This window comes from Tribolium castaneum, chromosome 5 (assembly GCF_031307605.1).
Source record: "Tribolium castaneum strain GA2 chromosome 5, icTriCast1.1, whole genome shotgun sequence".
Classification (NCBI taxonomy): domain Eukaryota; kingdom Metazoa; phylum Arthropoda; class Insecta; order Coleoptera; family Tenebrionidae; genus Tribolium; species Tribolium castaneum.
Window position 1 is genome coordinate 6820069 of NC_087398.1, and position 20848 is coordinate 6840916.

Here is a 20848-nt window from a genome sequence, read left to right on the forward strand (position 1 = left end):
ATTTATTTTTGGTTTTATTAAATTGGATCGCTCATAAACTGCTTTATGTTATTATTATGCAGTAAATGTTATGGATATTTCTAGAAAGGAAATTAGTTTTTATCAGTTCGGTGCCAATTAAAAATTTCAGTCGTGAGAAGCAACGGTGTGTCTTTCTGAGAAATTGAATATAAGTTGGACCATTTCAATCATAAAACTAGAGCTCAATTAAGTTTATATAGTGTTTTTATTACTCGGCATTTGGGCTGTCTTGCATGGAATATATTATACAATAGCACCGAAATAAGGATTCAGATTAGGTTGGTTATAAGTTTTTAGATCGCGACGATTCGCATCTCGGGATTCGACAATGCAGAGCTCTGTAATATCGTTCGAGACATCGCGCCTCCACTTGTTAGCGATAACTAGAGTTTATACCTGTTCGATGGCTTTCGTAGACTGGCAATCGCCTATCTGAGAGGTTTACTAATTAACTAAGACTCGTTTACTAAGTACCGTGCTAGAAAAACGCTTACCGGGAATTGCAGATCGTTTTACGTGCTCAGTACTGCCTTATTTGTAACAGATTAAAACTTCGTAATTCCAAATAACTCTAATTGATTAAGTGTTGGTTTTAATCGCGAGGTCCTTCCTGACAACCCCCGCTCCAATTACCACGAATCGAATGAGACTAGAAATTTACAACCCTTTGGACTAATGTAAAAAGTGGCTTTCAATGTTTTCGCTGAACGAACCGTGCTAAGATTTCACTTCTTTAACAATGGGAAGAGGTAGAAGGTGTCGTAAAGTTAAGGCCTGGACCATAAAACAGGTGCAAACCCTGCATCAAGGTTTTGTATTTACAGCACACGCCACCCCTGATCCAGTAATAAACGGCACAGCGGGAATTTCGACTTTAGTTGCGAGCAATTCACAAGTCGCTTCTGCTCATCTGTTTCCCCGAAAGCCAAATTTATGGATTTTTGACAAAAAGTCCGCGCTCTAATTAAGTGACAAAGTGAAGACGAGCTCTGGACGAAACCCTACGTTTTAATCTATCAAAACGAGATATCAGGCAGACTTGGGCGCGGTTTTATAGCTCATATAGCTGCACTCACAATAGCGCCGGGTCCACCAATCGCTAATAAGGCCATAACTTCTCCGATATCATAATACGGCCTTACCCAACCAAAGATTTTAACATTAATTAAAACATATATCAGCCCGTTGGATCTATTTCATAAATTTATTGGCTCTCCTTCCACCAGCCTTGGATTTATGGCCGCCACTCCGGGCAATAATGATAACTCTTTAAATACACAAATGTGGATGCATTACTTCCGAACACTTTGTGTGTTACGCGATCAAAGTGTTTTTAAAATTTCCTGTATGAAATTACTGTTGGATTTGCACCTGTTTCATGTTTAGTTGAAATCAAAAAAAGGACGAAATGACAGCTGCAGCTAGAGATCAAAATAAAGCTTCTAAAATGATAAAATTCCACATTCCATTAGCATCGAGAAAACGGACCTATTTTTATATTCTTGTCATATTTTTTTAAGTATTGTTTGCTTCTCTCATAAAGTTTTAGTGAACCTGAAAACACATGTTACTTGGCGTTATAAAATTTTTAAATTACTTGAATAAAACAAATTATCAATAAAACAATTTGTTCTCTTAATTTTCTATAGCAATTAAGAAGATTTTAGAGATTAGAGGCTTGTTTAAAGCGTGATTTACAAGCGATAAATCTTATGAGCACATGCGTTATCTCCAATTATTTTATGTTTGTCTTATACACTTCCATAGCTCAAGAATTGAAAATTAAATCATATTTTTTACACTTCTTCACTGTCAAAAGATGCGTGCGAATTCTTCTGATGATGTGAACATTCAACAAAACATACAATTTAAACATTACATTGCTCAGGGTTAATTTGTAAAATTCCGACGTAACTTATTTAAATGACTATAATTCATGTCTTTTTTGCTGTTTTCACTTCCGTTCTTGTTTCTTCGTCCGCTTTTGTACTCGTAGTGTTAAAAATCTGATCCTAATTAGTGATTGTAATAGTTAAACTTTCTTTGCTTTGTCAAAGATAGAATAATTGGTTTGGGCATTAATTTATTTTGCACATCCTTTGTTTAATTCTTTTTTTGTGCGAGTTAGCGAAATGATCAAATTCTCTGACGGTTTTGTTTTCGAAAAATGCAGCTGGTGACGAGGTGCTAAAGCGTATTGTGTGAAACCGTTTAGCAAAAGCGGAGGTGCGACGAGCGTGAGCAACAAGGGTCAGCATTTGGTGCTGCCAAGTTAACCTCTTAAGCAGCAGTCAGTCAATGACATGTCGCGATTAGCATATAGATTACACCCTCTAGTGCAGTGTATCGAATGCGCATCGGAATTGCTCGTAATATTCAGCGGCAATCTGCATGTTTTTAGTACCGAAAAGTGCACGTCACCGTTTTACGGCGGATTTACGAGCACTAATTAACGGATAGACGGCGGCCCTTGTGAAGAGTTATACCTCTCCAAGGGCATAGTCCGCGGTTATTATCCGGAACTAAAATCGAATCCTTTGTGCCAAATGCGGGGGTGTCGTGGGGCACGTGCGACCCCTGTCCATCTAGGTGGCGATCCTGCGGACACATGTCCGGCAGCTGCACTTCTTTTGTCACCCACGCGCTTAGACCTTTGAATCGGTTGCTCCTTGCCAGCTAATTTACTTCCACTTCACTACACTTCCCTAAATATTTCACACATCTGGCCGTAATATTTTGCGGGGAATTATCATTCCTGGCCGAATAACTAGCGTGCCGCCTGCGATATTGCCACTAATTACAAACGGCCCAAATGTTTGTTTACTTGCCGTAAAACGTTTAAAATAGGCTGTTAAATACATCGTAAAATCGCTCGGTTTCGGTTGCCCGGCGCGATGGCGAAATTGTTTCTGTTAAATTGCAAACTATTTTTAATTTCGTTCATTACCCGCCGTTATCTCCTTGTAAATTCAAACAGCCTGCACTTACGCGAAGCACGGAGAACACCACCTATTTCTCTCGAAAAAGAGAGCAGATTTTGATTTATTCACCAGTGGATAAATTAAATCAAAAACCTCTCACGCCAAAGGATACGAAATAGGAGAAAAAATATTGAATAATCTGAATTCAAATTATACTCATTTGAATTCTCTAACTGATTTATAAAAAAGTTGCGTCAAAAATAATTATTTCACATTTGCATACCGACGTAAGGCGTTGACACCTCACTATATTTCCGCAATTTATGAAAATGTTAAATATACTGAATAATAAATCAAATACTTTCAGTTCAAAAGTCGACGAATTAGCTCCAGAAAGCATTTTTTTCCACTTTTTTCAATATAATTCTCTAATTTTTCATCAAATTCCATCAAAACATACCGGGCGTATAAGTCAACTAAAGTTTGAAGTTATATTTCTCCTTTACGTTCATCTCTTTTTCTCTCAAAACAAAAAGTACGTTTACAATTTGGAGTCTTTACGTACTTTTACATTTTTGCCTAATTATTTTCTTATTTCTCTCAGTTTCATGCTCCGTTTTACGTTTATGCGTCTATGTGTTCTCTCAATCTCTTATTTTTGTTTACGTGTTGTTTCCTTACCTTTTCTATACTTTTTCTCATAGAAAAATTGTTACACCTGATCCGGGTTCGAACCCCCGACTCCCCCGTCGAAAGTGGCGCTTATACCACTGGGCCACGAGGCCCCAAGTACTGACCGTGTTTTGCAGATATTTTAACACAAACTTTTTAAATAAATTAACATTACAAACAAAATAATTGCACTAATTCACATAAAACGCAAATACTTTCAGTTCAAAAGTCGGCGAATTAGCTTGAGAAAGCATTTTTTTCTAGTTTTTTCAATTTAATTCTCTAATTTTTCATTAGATTCTATCAAAACATACCTGGCGTATAAGTCAACTAAAGTTTGAAGTTATATTTCACCTTTACGTTCATCTTTTTTTCTCTCAAAACAAAAAGTACGTTTACAATTTGGCGCCTTTACATACTTATACATTTTTGCCGCATTATTTTCTTATTTCTCTCAGTTTTATGCTCCGCTTTATGTTTATACGTCTATGTGTTTTCTCAATCTCTTATTTTTGTTTATGTGTTGTTTCCTTACCTTTTCTATACTTTTTCTCATAGAAAAATTGTTACACCTGATTCGGGTTCGAACCCCCGACCTCCCCCGTCGAAAGTGGCGCTTATACCACTAGGCCACCAGGCCCCAGGTACTGACCGTCTTTTGCAGATATTTTAACACGAACTTTTTAAATAAATCAACTTTACAAACAAAATAATAAAATAACGCAAAAGTTGGCGAATTAGCTCGAGAATTTTTATGCGAATTGATACTTGTCAGGCTTCACACTACTCAATAGTAAATTATGACCAATTTAGAATCTCATTAAATTAGAAGCTGTTTTAAGGGGGAAAATATAATTTTATACGTTAAAACACTTAGGTGACTTCGTGTTATTAACAATTAGCGAGCTCTCCTTTTCCAAATGAAAAATTTAAAATTAGAAATATGGATAAATTGAGAACAGATCCGTCTAATCTGACCTGAGGTGAAGTGTGAGTGCGGGAAGTCGTTGGGCGAAGCGTAGAATAATGGTACTGATAATAAGCAAGTGGATGTATTAATACCTCTCAGGTCGTCTGGGAAGACGGTGTTGATGGGTGCATCGTGTCGAGTCGGTTGTTCCCATATTATATTGCAGAGATGAGCCCATAAAACGATTTACAGTCGCTTTGAGCTTGCCTCAGGCAATAAATATTAATAAACCCGATGCTAACAAACCGTATGCATTATCCTTTAGACATAAATTGGAAGAACATTGTCCAACAAATCCCGAACGAATAATTCAACACACGTCATTAATTTCTTTCGCGTGTTCCTCAGACCCTTTGGATTTTCGTGTGTGGCTAGTCACTGTTGTACAAACGTGATGATTTGTCAAGTTCACCACCGCGTTTCGTTTTAGTATTGTTTTGACTTGGTAGAATAATCTAGCCATAAACACCGCATTCTTCGGCTAATTTTAGTTGTATCAGGGCAATTTCCAGCATTTCCACACGTGTTCCGCATTTGTGGCGTTTTGTTAATGCGACCTGACGTTTTCCCCTTGAGGGTTGGCGTGGAGATCGGGGGCAGAGTTCGCGACCTGCCTTAAACCGGTGCTAGACACAATATCTTCACTGGCTGTTTAGGTGGACTTGCTATTTTTAAAGCAAACTTTCCGTCAACACCGCCACGGCCCTGACCCCCAAAGCTCGGAGCATTATTTTTGGCACTTTGTGCAAAATCCCTTGACTTGGTGGCTTTGGTGGCAGTTCTTTAAAGAGGTGCATTCGATCCCGAATCGGGATGGAATTGTGGGATTAGTCTGCACCTGGTGTGGCATCTACACCGCAGCGACGGCGGTATCAGCCTAACATACGAGTACAAATAGGTGATGCTCAGTGTTATCTCCGGTCGTCCAGCAATAAGGATTTATTTATCAGAACTGTGCTGTGCTATGGCACGCTATCGGAACTTGTTAAATGCGGACATTACAATGCGGAGGATCGTTATCCAGCGCTATTCCATCGATACCAACGATTCTACATCAACATTATTGCTGAATCGTGAATAGCCGCGTTGTTCCTGCCCACGCGGGGTTGTTCGTACCCCACTAGACGAATGCCGTTCGTGCGCTTTAATTGCATGCTAAATACTAGAAGTCAAAACAAAAATTTCTATGATAGGATTATCTAAACTGTTTGTATGTCGGGGGATTCCGGAGAAAACGAATTTCAGCATATCAGCGATTACTACGACAAGACATAATTTAACGATTCGCATTCCTCTGGAGCGGTTTGCCAAAGGCTGGGCATCAAGTGTTGCATACCCACGGTAAAATGCTAAACCCTGCAAAGTCCTGAGTGTTTATCCAGTGTGATTCTTTAAATGATGATCAGAATTTTATTACTTCTTTCCAAGGATAAATCTGTATTATTTTTACTTTTGTATCTCTTAGGGGTAGTACTGCCTTTATCCGTGTGCCTTTTATGGTGCACAATCGCCCATGAATTTAAAATATTTTTATGTAAAAATCCTAGCATATCCATGTTATCATTGATGCAACAATCAAATACATTTTCATTAAATAAATGACGTGAGAAATTTTTTGCGACTTTTCCTGGCATGTACTCATTTAATATTATTATGGTCAATGATACCGTAATTTCTTTACGATCATTTTGATCTTAAAGAAGAATCAAAGTCACAATGTGACAAATCAGGTGAATATGGTGGACTGAAGAAGACCGTATTTTATGCAAGCAAAAACAGCCGTAACCAAATCCATTTGACCATTTTTTGTTTTTTTACGCACATTTTTCTGCAAACGTAATCAGATGATGATGTGAAGATCATGATCAATATCTCAAATAGCTTAATTTTCTGTTTATTGCCAAATAAAGGTTGGATTTTGAAAATCGCTGTAGGGGTAAACAAAAAGTTCAAATGAAATAATAATTTCGAAATATTTTGTTTAGTTATTTATATTTAGTAAACAATTAATACACGAAAAACGTCGGGACATTTCTACAGTAAAACCACTGAACAACGGACACCGATGGGGAATCGCTGTGTAGAGGTGTATTTAATGGGAGGTGGACAATTTTAATTTAAAAAAATTTTTCATTTGTTTAAATGAACAAATAAATTCAAAAAAAAAAAACGCTATTTATATAGGGTTACGAGAGCACCATTTAATAAACTGCCCAACAAACATATTCAAATTTAAAACAGCAGCAAAAATATTTTTTACAAAAACATGTTTTACTCGTAGGCAGAATTCTGAAATAACTTATGTATGGCTTTGCTAAATAGCAAGTTTTAGTGAGTTTATTAGATGTATTTAACTTTTTAATTTTTTTTACCATGTTGATATCTATAATATCTATAAGATTCGTGACAGTAATTTGTACTTTTGTTATTAAACTTTATCGTTATAACTGAAAATCTTTTAAAATTAAACTGCAAACATAAAAAATTGCAATGTTTGATTGGTTGTTTTATTTAGACAGTATAATTTGACATTTTTAAGCAACAGTAAAGTTGATTTTGTCGACTCTTCTAAAGAAAAAACTTCAATGAAAGTACCATGCGATTATTTGAATTTATAATAATTAGAGTAGGCCGTTTTGTTTCTTTGTGATTGATAAACTAGAGCAAATTGAGAAAAAAATGTAATTCAGTTAAATATTATCTTTCGAAATTATATTATTAAACGCTTAAGTTTAATAAAATTTATTTATTTATATTAATTAATTAAAAAAATTAATCAAATTGTGAAAATTAGTGAGTTCATACAAGATAACAAACTGAAATTCAAATAGTCATTTGGTATAAACAATATACAGGAAAAATACCGCGGCTGTATTGAAAATTGAGAGAAACGAATGTAATGGCCAAAATAACATAATGCAACCTTTATTTTACGATTTTTTACATCAATTATTTTTAATGATTTACTGAGCTATTTAATCTTTGTGTGATCTTTATCCTAACCGAAAGAAAAAAAATATCATTTCCCTTTTGTGCCATCACAATTTCGGCGGCTGTAACATAACTATGATGAAACCATTTGCCCTATTTTCTTGGAATGTTTGGTTCTGCAAAAGACATAAAGAGACATATTATACAGGTCCGTTTTCATAGGATGTCGATTCAAACTCACAAAATTATTAAAAACCTTTGGTGCACTCTCGAGGTTTACGAATTTGTTCCTACCATAAATCATTTCTGCTCACAATTTTAATTTTTTTTGTAACTTTTCACATTGGACTCATAAATAATATAGGCATTCAATTAAATTAGTAATTTAATAATTAAGAAAAATAATATGACACTAAAACCTATTCTTAGCATTATTAATCAATCTTTTTTTGATTTGTTATTTGTTATTCAATGAATTTGTTTTATCAACATGTATACTTGAAATTTATTTTTGTGTACCTCTGTGTATAACTTTAAATAAAAAATGCGGGTTCTTCATTGATTGGTTGGCAAAAATCATTCCATCTTCAATGGTGGATAACAAATTATTTCATTACAGTGGATACAAATCCACTGTCCTGACGTTGGAATATTCTAGGTGTCTGGATAGGTATTACAGGTTGTACTTGGAGGAGTGCATTGTTTATTTAAATAATTAAATAGGCAGAGCTCTGTCCGAATGAAGTGATTCAAGTGTTGGTTCAGCTTTACAATTTGGCGTTAATTACTGAAAGAGTATGGAGTTCATTGTGCGCTAGAAAAATGCAAATGAGTGTTGAGGAGGTGCCATCGTGGTCGTTAGGCATCTCCCGTGGCCACGGTTGGCGCGAAACCTCGGTGGCATTGCTCGGTCTCAAGGTAATCTTATTACCTGATCAATACACAGAACTCAATACACTTCTTAATGAGTGAGCTTAATTAAAATTAAAATACGGAGGTGCAGTCGCAATCTCGCCTCATAAGTTGGTGGGCCGCGCGGCCGCTGCGCTCCCTTCCTCTGCCAGCAAGGACCGAAATTAGGACCCTTTGGTGCAAACAGGCTCGTCCTTTGTTTGGGACCGGTCCCATCAGCACGGCCATGTTAAGAGCACGTCAACATCACCAAAACTGGTTCTCCGGCCGGCAGAGTACTTCATTACGTTGCACCGGACTATTTTCATTCCGCAGTCTATTTATTGAGGTGTTCAGCGTCTGACCGGACTCGAGGTACCCTCGTCTAATATACCCGCCGACAGCGGTAATAAAGCAACTTATGAACAAGACAAGCGAAGGTTGGGCGAAGGCGGTGCTCGGGCCAGGTACAGCCAATCTCACCTCATCATAACTTGTTCTATAAGCCAATGGGGGAACGCATTCTTCATTGACCAGTCACATAAACTACCCGTGTCGCAGGTAGTAGGCTCATATACATGCATATGAGTCCGGGTTGTTACTCGCAATCAGACTGGTCGCTTTGTGTTTGTTTATATTCCCTTGCCATTGTTATCAATGCTATCTATCGCATAGGGGGTTCTTGATTTGTTCCACCAATGTTTACATTAATGGTTTCATTATCTGCTGTGAGGCATTACCCCAGAAAAGAACCCGTTCATACATCCAGCCCCACTCTTTCCGGAAACATTGCGTTCATCACGGACCGTAATAAAACCGATTTTTACAGTATTTACATGCTTCACTTTCTTAACACAACCAACATGAGCACACAGTCTTAATAACCGCGATGCTTTTTATCAACTCGAAAACTTTTATAAGTTGACGGCGCAAAATCAAAAATTAAAAAATATCCCATATTTTGTACTATTTGTAGAATTATTTCTAAACCTCGGCTTAATTTACTCATATAAACTTTTGAAAATTGTAGTTAGGTTTAGCATCAAAATCAATTCTCAGGAGTATCTACGAGAATTTAATAATTTTTTTTGAAGGTGTGTAAACAAATTAGAGATTTTGCTAGGCCTAGCTTAGTCGATATGTAAAAAAAATATATTTTAAAGACGAAATTGTTGGCTTAAAATGCCAATTTAACGGTGTCTGTAATGACACCATCAAAATTTAAGTAAAGTGTCTTACGTTCTGTATTTTCACCATTTTATTTCTTAGTTTGTCGTATTTCAGTGTTTTAATCGCGGTTAATTTTATGGTCAACCTGGATTAACCAGCTTTTTCGGGTTAATTCATGACTTTTTTGCTCGTATTTTGGAAAATTTTGAATTAATCGTCAGCATTGTCGATACCTTAGTGCATATTATAGGTATCACCTAGCATTCGATGCACCATAAAAATACTCGGATATTATTGCCTGTGTATACTTTGGAAAAATATTCACATATTTGGCATGCACACTTATTAAAAAAATCTAGTTTTTGTCTTAACCAACTAACCAACACATGCGTAGGTATTTAAACCCTAGAGTGCTCTGAATAGAAAATCTGAAAATTAATCCAATTTCCACTAAACCAATCTTTATCTCACGGATAAAATTTTGGTTAAGATTTAACCGCGGTTAGATGTCCAGGATTTTTTAATACCTGGTGTTAATCGTCAAAGGAACAAGATTCACTAGTTTCTCTTGTTTCAATGAGCTTGTAAAAAAATAAACTTTAAAAATTTTTTGGTACTCTTCAAAAAATTACTCAATAGCAAAGAAATTGTTTTTAGAAAAGAAGTATCTAGCTTCTCAATACTATATGACTTGGGAACTTTGAAATTTGTGCTTGTCGTCTATTTGATTAATAAAAAAAGTTTCAAATGTGTGTTTGAATTAATTACAATTTGTGCCCTGATTTTTTTGTATGTATTAGTTAATCGTTTCTATTTTACAGGAAAATTTATTTTTAATTTATTACAGAATTAAACTTTTTGATCAATGCGTTCCTTATACGTTGGCACCCTTAGGCTATGGCCTATTAAGTGACCCAGCACTGTGCACACGTTCTAACTACCAGTAAATTTTATTTTGTTTAAACCACTGAAATTTTAAATAAACACCCATAAGTATATACATATGAGTACAGAAATAATGCATAACTTAATATTTTTTATTAATACCTTAACGAATAAATACCAAAAAAAAGAGTAATATCTAGTGGAACAATACAATTTTAGCTAACTTAACCACAAGTCAACCTAACTTTGAATTCTTAGCATCCTATTTACTGTCGTCAATCTCATTTCAATGAAAATTTGTTAAAAATATTTCTATATACATTTTTATTTCTTACATTCAGCTTTCTGTTGGTATCATGTTACCAATAATAGAAAATATAATTCGTCTTTTATATAACATTTAATTGTATTTAAATTATAATTCGCACTAAATTTGACGTGAAAGTAAATGACTCTGGATTAATTAGGACAAGGAGGTAATAATCTATAAACCGGCCCTAAGATTTCTTAATGTATATACCTACATATATGTTAGTTTAAAAAAAATGAATATAAAGTCGCCGTGTTTTAGCTGGATTGAAAAATGAACTCAACTGAAGATGTAAAAATTATTAAAATATGTATCAGGTGTTTGATTTGATTTGTGGAAATGTCATATAAATCTGATAAATTCTGTATATCGATAAAACCAGTTTTTACACCAGATTTACTCAAGTAATAAATTTTCTCTCCGTGATATCTATCGCAGTATTTAATTAATTATTTCTTATTAGACATAGTAAACTTAATCCTATAATGTTTTTATAGTTCACCATTTCTTTATCCCCCTATTACGAGCAAATAAATTCATTTTGATGCATGAATTTTATACAAATTAAATCAATTAAAACGTATTATTGCGAATCAAAAATAATGGTCAATTATTTCGAAATCATAAATAAAACATTGTGAACGTCATTTCATTTAGTAGGGCGTATTTTATATCGTAAAGTGGAAAAATTTATTGCTGCGTATAAGAACTTTAAAGCTCCGTAATATTATTTTACAACACATAACTTTTATTATTGGCGGTGCAATTATAAATATCGTAGTCGAACTTCTATTTTGTAAAATATTAGCCGTTTTCAATCCGCTTAATTGCGTCGTATGAGCAGCTTCCTGCCCAAAGGCCGTCATTATCGGTGTGCGATCTGGAATGCCTAAGGTGACTGCGCCCAGATTCCCTAGAATCCGTCCATCTGTTAAGCCCGGTTGAAAAAATTAAGCCGCATTCACATCGCTGTGGGCAAGACGTGTGTAAATTTATCACGATATGAAACATGCAAGCCGTATCGAAAAATTGCGGCGCAGGGCCGGCATCGGGGACGGGGGCTGGATGCGGCCCTGGCCGGTCCCTGTCACATGATCTGAGTTATATGGCAACTGCACTGCCAGCAACAAGCGAAGCAAGCCTTTCAATATGCAAGAAAAATAAATCTCCACGCTCTGCCTTAGCAAGCTTTATAATTAGTGGTTTTTAAACAATGCCTGCGATTCCTCCTCTGTCGCCAGAGCGAAGCCATTGCTGTTGTCGCCATACTTTTGTTTTCTTTTAATAGTCTCGCGTTTTATTTCGGTGGATTTTTTGGTCGTGGAGGGGCCACAGCTTTGAATTTCGATATAAATTAATTAAACGATCGAGCTCTTATTCTGGGGTTGCACTGATGCAAATGCCGCCGTGACTGGGCTGGCTTTTACATTCCGTATTTGTACCAAATGGTCGGCCATTGTTGAACGTGTTACATTTATATTTCTGGTATTGCTTTGTTATAAGCAATTTATTTGATTATTCCAACTGATGCAGCACCAAATGCAACCTAGGGCCATTGTTTTCTAAGGCTCCGATAAATCACAGACAATTGTTTATTTGTACTTTAGCGGACGTTTTACAACTTTTTCACCGATTTTGCTCTTATTTACCCTCACAACACCCAAAACAATGCCGCAGGTAAATGTAGCGAAAATGGTAATTTTCCTAACATGGTGATCTATAAAACTGCAAATTATACAGTCTTAATATACCTAAATTAAATAATTTTTTTTATAACAATTTTTTCCCGTTTTACTGTTTTTACACTTATTTTTTTTATCTCTCATCTGATTTTTTATGTTGCGTTCTATTTCCTATTTTGCATTAAAATTTTTCTAAACCAAGTCAAAGGCAGTGTTGATTCAAAAAAATTAAATTAAAAAAAAAACAAAAACTTACCAGTTGAGACCGTGTATGAGGATGAATGATTTCTTAATTAACCCAATTATATAAAATATATCTTCATAAAACATTATTTCTCAGAAATGGCGAAGTTGCTAAATATTTTGTTAGCAATTGTTAAAATCATTGAAAGAAATATTGATATATTTAGTTCTGACAAGAATGTAAAAAAGTAAAACGTACCTAAGAAATCTTTCTAACTACTTCATATTTTGTAATAATAAGCATTTTCTGGAAATTAAGAGTTACTGAATTATTATTTTATTCTACCTAATCTTTATGTACTGTACTTTATATAAATACTTAAAAAAATGTACAGTACAAGTGTATAATCTCACTTCTATTGCTTGCAGAAAGGTGTTCGTTTTATCGATCAACCGAGTGTTCAGAAATAAAGTAATTTAAAACACATATTTTTTGAAAAAACATGTATTTTTCCCTATTTTTAAATCACTTGCCACAAAATAAAACAAGAATTATGAAAATTAAAGGAGACTTATAATAGTTAATACTTTTTAGTTATTGTTAAATTGTGCCGAAACGTTTTTTTAAACATAGATACTCACATGAAATCAGTCAAAACTTTTTGTCAAAAAGTAATAGAAATCAATTCAAAAAAAATCATGGTAACAAAATTTTACTTGTAGGTAACTGAAAAATAAGGAAATAACGTACGAAATCGTTAAAATAAGACAATGAAACTTTTATTTTGCGATTTTTTTCATAATTAATTCACTCAAATGTTTTCAAATAAACCGAAATGAGTTTTGTTGAGTTATTACTGTTTTATTTCTGTCTATCCTTTAGCGTAACTTTTCGAAAAATTAATGAAAAAAATCAGTTCGAAGGTTGTTAGGGCAATGGCTATGGAAGCGACATTACCCCCAAAAAAAATGTGCCACCTTGGGAGCGCAAGTCCCAATGCTCTGGTTTCGCCGTCTGTTTGAAAATAACTCAGACCATTATCACGTTAATCTACAGATTTATCATACAATTTTTATTGCTACAACTTAATATAGCTCTATAATTATTTGTAGATTTTTTGATAAGCAACATGTTATAAGAGGAAAATAAAAATACGTTTGAAATGTATTCGTTAAAAATGTGATCCTTATTTATGATCTGTCTCGTTAACATTCGCTAATTAATTGCATACATATCTTAAAAGATGTCATATGTAACCGTTGCTGAAATGTTGAAACAAAGTAAGCTCCGCCACTGGCTCAACAATTTACAAGAAAAGACGAAATTATTTTCCATTTAAAGACAAAATTTTAATTTTTATCAAGTGTGGTTACTTTTAGACCAAATAATTAAGTAAACGGGTTGTTTGTAGATAACGTAAATCGTGAATGTGGTATTTTCGTGACTAACCGTACTTTCGGCTAATGCCACCTTTGTGTCCGCATTTGTCAAAGAAGTTTACTAAAACATAACCGCGGGGTTCTGTAAAATCTCCTTGAATCCGTTTTGGCCTTGACGCATACGTGTGTTAATAAAACTGGAGATTTGGGGAAATAAATGAAAACACGTCTCCTCATTAAAATAAACACGGGATTCTAAATGTGGTGGGCCAGAGTCGTTATGTTGGGTTAGGCTGTTTCCTCGTGCTTATTTATAATACCGAAATTTATTTTCGTTGGCCTTGGATGGATGCATTTGGTTTTTACCTAAAAAGCGAAATTATAGGGTGACTTCCGAAAGGCGCAATAAATCATCGATTTGCGGGGGTGGCAGCATTAATTTCACGACGGTCAGTTGCGCAACTGTCGCCCGAAATTCTATAAAATGATAATGGGGGGTGCACATCTGCCACCCCCCAGCGGCACTGTCGCATCGCTACCTGGCATAATCCCGGACATATTTAGGACACAATAGCCGCAATGATGACATTACAATGACATAAATATAGACGTTGTTTGTCTTCGAATATCGGCCCGTATTATACACGCAGTTTGGAGCAGTGCCTATGCGGTCAGGTAAGGATAAATATCTCGGATTACATTGCGTTGCATTCACTCCACATAAAAGAGCGCGGGGACAAATTTGTTGCGGTAAAACTAAAGAAAGGAAATGGCCCGGCCCTCTGTTATTACTATCGGTATTTGCGCTTTATTTCCACACAAGTGCATCGAGATTTTATCGTGGCGGCAACTCTAAGGGATTTCAGGGGACAAATTCAAAAATTTCATTTCTTGAACACAACAACGTATATTTAGAGTCCCAGATAAATTACTGCGAGAACTCTGTAAATTCATAGTTTCACGGGAACATAAGCCAAACTATTCGGTTATAAACTTGTTTTTAGCTAATGCTTGATCGTGGCTTTCGCTACCTCATATTTCAGCGTTTTTATTTTGCTCAAATGTCCGGGATATTGGCACGAAACATTACTGATCCATTCATAAGAAAGCCTGTCTGAATATTCAACATCCTACCAATATTTTGTTTCACCTATCATGAATTAGAATAACTGTACTGTAATACGCTAAACTGGCATTAGACTAAAGTTGTACACTCGCTAACAAGTTAAATGAGACGATTAAGAGTCAGCAGTTCAATAGCCCGTTACCAACTACTATTTACACATATCTCCTAAAGGTTATTTCAGTCGAAAGCGCTGAAAATAATGAAACAACAAAAGGTGCATTTTCTCTATTTAGACACGTTTTTTCATTTGCATTCGCGAATTCGTTAGTGGAAACCTACTTATTTCGTCAATTGAACGTAGTCTCAAAATTAAAATTCACTTTTACTATTGTTTTCAAAGGAAATAAAACATTACGCTATTAGTGAGTGAACTTCCGAACATTCAGCGTTATTTATTACCTTCATGGACAAAATTAAACAGTTTATTGCTTTCGTTCTTTTTCGATTGTAATTAGAGACTTAATTAATGTCCATCATTGCTACTACTTTATAAAGCAATCAATTTAGTATTCAAGGTTTTAGGTTTTTCTTTGATTTGCTTTATAGGGTATACTCCGTGAGAATTTTTCTGATGTGTGTGCTATTTACCTGTTTCAACGTCCATTCGTTACACAACAGGTGGCCCAAAGGCACATTTATTTTTAAAAAAATAGAAATTTTTACTAATTCTATGTCAAATCCATGTGAAGAGGATTTTGTGTCATTTACGATAGCTCTGAAAATAGGGAGCAATTTGCATCCAGATAGGAATTGCTGTGTAAAATATGTTATTTATGCTTGATTAGGGCTCCAAATGAAAAATGCATGAAGGTGCTAAAAGCTGGCCTTTTCGCGAAAGTAATCTTTATTTGTGAGGTTTGGCAAGTTGATGGTATTTGTTTAGAGTCGGTGAAGTCTATGGCAGTGCAACGAATGATAATGAGATTTGGCGTAAGGGCGGGCTGGCAATCGGTTGTAAGTGAAGTGAGTTTGTTTCGTTTAGAAGTCGTAATTAATTGGAATTGCAAATATAGCATCTCGGGGTATCCGTTTTTACGGGTCCGTTTCCCGCGAAACTGGATAACGCATCACTGAACGGCTTCGATATAGAAACGTGATCTGAGGAAGCCTTTATATTACATCCGGCATGCGGTGTTTACGAGCAAAATTGAAAAGTCTGTGGGTGAAGTCAGCCCGCGGAAATATTTCCTAAACAAACCCTTAAATTTTGGTGAAAAAACTGATTCAAAAAACGCCCACCCTAACAGAATAATAGACGGCGTAATTTAACGGCGGAAGCGATATTTAAAAATGCGGGGAATCCGGCACATATGACAACAGCCTGTTTCCAGCTTTATGAAAACGGAAGCTGGTTTTTCGTCGAGCACGAGCCAGGAGTCCCACCATTTGTCTGTCAAACGACCCTCTCTAGATAAATATATCAGGGCCCTATTCGGCCCAAAATGCACGTGCCACAGACATCTATTTATGACGACTGGTTAAATTACCTTGACACTAACGAACTCAATACAATGTACTCGGCACCAAAAATAAACCGGCTAGTTCTACGTTTCCACGAACGCGTAAACGAAACTCGAAAAAATTACGGAGCGCCGCTCTTCGTCTATCTCTAGAGACGCCGATGTTGTGAAATATATAACATCTATCTATTGCTGTTTGCGAAATTCTTAGTCGTAAAGCTCTCTGCCGCCCCAGCCTTTATATCGAATTGAATTTCTAACTTGGAAAACCGATCGATCTCGCAGAGTTGACCGCTTTTCATACCTCCCGCGAGGAAATCCGCCTAATCGTAAACAAATTTGATCGCATCACCGCCAACCCCTGATATCTGCACAATGGAAAATGCGTCCGCGCCCAAACCGTCCTATTACGTTTCACACACCCATTATTTTTAATAAACTATTAATTATTCAGATTTAATTTATTTTAATTTAATATTTACAATAACTATAGATAACAAAAAATGGATAGCTGAATGGAAAGTGGAATCATTTTAAATTAAATCTTTTATTTTGGATATCGACAGGAAATTACGAAGGATTATTGCTGACCAGCAACAGACATAATTTATACCTACCCAATAATTAATAATTTTTGTTTTTCCCTAAACTTAGATAATTATACTATTAACAAGAGGAACTGTTTTATAAATAGAAAAATGTTACCAAAGCTAAAAGAAAAATGCATAGGCTCATGTGAATAAAGTCATGTTAATTTTGGTCAAGGAAAGTACATTTACTTTTAAAATGAGAAAGAAAAAGTTAATGGGAGGCAATTTAGTAGCGTTAATTTGGAAAAGCAAAAGTGTGATGTGTAAAAACGCGGGCATGTGCCGTGGTGTACAAGCGTATCGAATTCTTGCTGGTCTCGCTTGCGATAACGAGTTCTCGGCAATAAGTAATAACTTTTATAAGCAATCGATACTAAGAACACATCTACAGCCAGTTTGGTCCTCGTAACGTATTCAACCGTCAAATCGCGTTACTTCAAATGAATTCCTCCGGGATTCTTCGGTGTCCGGACCCGCTGAACAAAGAAGCCTCACTGCTGCAAGCGATCGAGACTTGTTCGCGTTATGGATATGGAATCTGGGCGGTCCCTGAAGGCGGGGATTATGAACGAGCAACAAGTGCGTTATATTTATGAATAGTTAGTCGCCGCCCAGCTGTCATAACCGAGATCCTGGCTGGTTCGTTGCTACCACTTTATCATCTCTCGCGCTTGCTCCATCTTCCCCTACATATCATCCCCACCAGTTTCATATCTCATTTAATAATATCTCGACCTATGCTAGCGCAGCGCACGCCCTTGCAGCGGCGGCTGTCGAGATTGCATTTTTTCTTCCAGTCGGCAGCGATCAGCTAATTGATTTTTTGTCGTTGCAGATGAAGCATCGCCATGTATGGACCGGGATATGTCGCTGACATCGTCACAAGACCTACCTGAAGTACTGATGTGTCAGCGATGTCAAGAACAGTTCACCGACGTTGAAGAATATCTCACGCACAAGGCCGAATGTGAGAAGAAGGCAATCAAGCACGACGATCCGGCTCACTCTGACCCCGAGGACATGGTGGTTTCCGAAGAGGACGACGAAGATGACGACGCAGGCGGCAAACGTTTGGAACGTATGCGACGTCATCGACAGGACGCCGCCAATAACAACAGTGTCGAAGAAAACTCCCCTGAGGACACCAGCCCCAGGCTGTCTTTCCCCATCCCAATCCCGTCGGCACCGGGCCATGTGACGTTGGAAGCCCTTCAGAACACTAAAGTGGCAGTTGCGCAATTCGCAGCGACGGCAATGGCCAACAATACGGACAACGAAGCGGCTCTCCAAGAACTAGCAGTGTTGCAGTCAACACTCTTCACCCTCCAGCACCAACAAGTGTTGCAGTTACAACTCATCAATCAGCTGCAACAGCAGTTGCAGATTGACAGATCTAAAGCTGCAAGTCCCGTCTCGCCCCCACCTTCCGAAAACGGGGAAAATGCCCCGGCTGAAGCTTCGCCACCCCCACAAAATTTGCCCGTTTCAAGGGAACCAACCCCAACTCCCATAATACAGCCCCCACAACCCATCGTACAAGAACCATCCGAGAACCAAACGACTGAAATGAATGTTCCTTGCTCTCTACCTCTGCAGTCGCAGCACTGTTCCATATCATCATCACTAGCTTCAACTATAATCACTCACAATAACGAACCACCTTCATTAGACGAACCAAATACGTTAGAAATGTTGCAAAAGAGAGCTCAAGAGGTCTTAGATAACGCCAGTCAGGGGTTATTGGCCACAAATCTGGCCGACGAACTGGCCTTTAGGAGAAACAAAGGCTCGTTATCGCCTTATGACTCCAAAGGGCGGAACGAACCGTTCTTCAAACACCGGTGTCGGTACTGCGGAAAAGTCTTCGGCTCTGACTCGGCCCTGCAAATACATATCCGTTCCCACACGGGAGAACGCCCCTACAAGTGCAATGTTTGTGGTAGTCGGTTTACCACGAAAGGTAACCTGAAAGTACATTTTCAAAGACATAGTGCAAAGTTTCCTCATATCAAAATGAACCCGAATCCGGTCCCGGAACACCTAGACAAGTATCATCCACCGCTCTTAGCTCAATTAGGACAACAGCCCTCGCTGTCGCCGGGCGGTCCCCCACCACATATGGGTTTTCCCGGAGGTCACCCCTTCCCACCCACCTCATTGCCCCTGTACCGACCCCACGGCCCCCCGCCCGATTTGCTAAACAGTCGGCTGCAACCTTCACCGCACAGGCCTCAAGACCCGCCGCAAAGGCTCTTCCCACCGCATCCCCTTTTCATGAAGCGAGAGGAACAAGAGGCTCCTGAGAATCTCACCAAACCGGCAAGATCGCCAACTCCCGTGCGAGACACTCACTGCAAATCGGAAATTTCCGACGAAAAACGCGAATATGACGATGCACAATCCAACGTTCCTCAGATAACACCAAAACAAGAACCAAACGACGAAGGCGAACACGAACCTGAGCGATACTCCTCTCCGGCGCCCTACGACGAATGCAGCATCGACAGCAAGTACAGCAACGAGGACACGCTGGGAGCGCGAAGCCCGGGAGGAGACCATTCGGAGAATATGCAAGATGAGCCTGAGAATCTCTCGAATAAGAGCAATTCCATAACAGTTCCTTTGAGCATTTCCACGGGTCAGAGATTGCCTGCGAACTTTTCGTTCGGACAAGTGAATTCGCCGCCGAGTAGTACATCGTCGGGAAGCTTAGGCCAATTTCCAGCAACGCCAGTGATCGATCCAGCCAAAGACCCCGCTATCTACTCGAATTTATTGCCACGGCCAGGGAGCAACGACAATTCATGGGAGAGTTTGATAGAAGTGACAAAAACGTCGGAAACCAGCAAACTCCAACAGCTTGTTGACAATATCGAACATAAACTTTCCGATCCGAATCAGTGTGTGATATGTCATCGAGTGTTGTCGTGCAAGAGCGCCTTACAGATGCATTATCGAACTCACACCGGCGAACGGCCGTTCAAATGTAAGATTTGTGGACGGGCTTTCACCACCAAGGGCAATCTCAAGACACACATGGGGGTGCACAGGGCCAAGCCCCCGATGCGGGTGCTGCACCAGTGCCCGGTCTGCCACAAAAAGTTCACCAATGCGCTTGTTCTGCAACAACATATCCGCCTTCACACGGGTGAACCCACTGATCTCACTCCCGAGCAGATTCAAGCGGCTGAAGTGAAAGACTTTCCGTCGCCGGGAGGATTCCCTTCGATTCATAATTCCATTAATCCATTCCTAGGGCAAGGGTTTGCCGTTCCGGGGCTGTCGCCCTTAGGTCACACACTCTCGATGAATCACAAATATGAAAAAATCGATAAAGAGGAACACGAATCGATGGACGACGATGATGACGACGACGATGACATGAGCAACTCCGAAAATCAAAACCCGAGGTTTACTTCCTCGCCAGATATGCAAGGAGTGCCGACTAGCATGGCTTCCCAGTTGTCAATGAGTGGTTTAAGTTGCTCTGCCGAAGATTTATGTTCTACTAGGACTGCGGCTTCGGCTTCGCCGATGCAAAATGGGGAGAAATCGCCTTGCCAATCTGGAATCACAAGTCCAGGCAGTTCGGAGATTCGAGCTTCGCCAAACCGCGTCACAACGACACCCGTCCAGGTGATAACACATCAAAGTCA

General features: G+C 37.9%; 1 protein-coding gene across 4 annotated transcripts in view; it reads left to right on the plus strand.

Annotated features, from left to right (window-relative positions):
* The window catches only part of LOC103313104 (homeotic protein spalt-major), a 48189-nt gene that overhangs the window by 24177 nt on the left and 3164 nt on the right, over positions 1-20848 (plus strand). For 3 of the 4 annotated variants that reach the window (XM_064357108.1, XM_008195488.3, XM_008195491.3), the window contains exon 2: positions 18028-20828. In XM_064357108.1, coding sequence (XP_064213178.1) covers positions 18028-20828 — 2801 coding nt within the window. Of the gene's footprint in view, positions 1-14561; positions 14692-18027; positions 20829-20848 lie in introns of those variants that run through there. The other variant, XM_015980525.2, reaches the window with a different exon arrangement.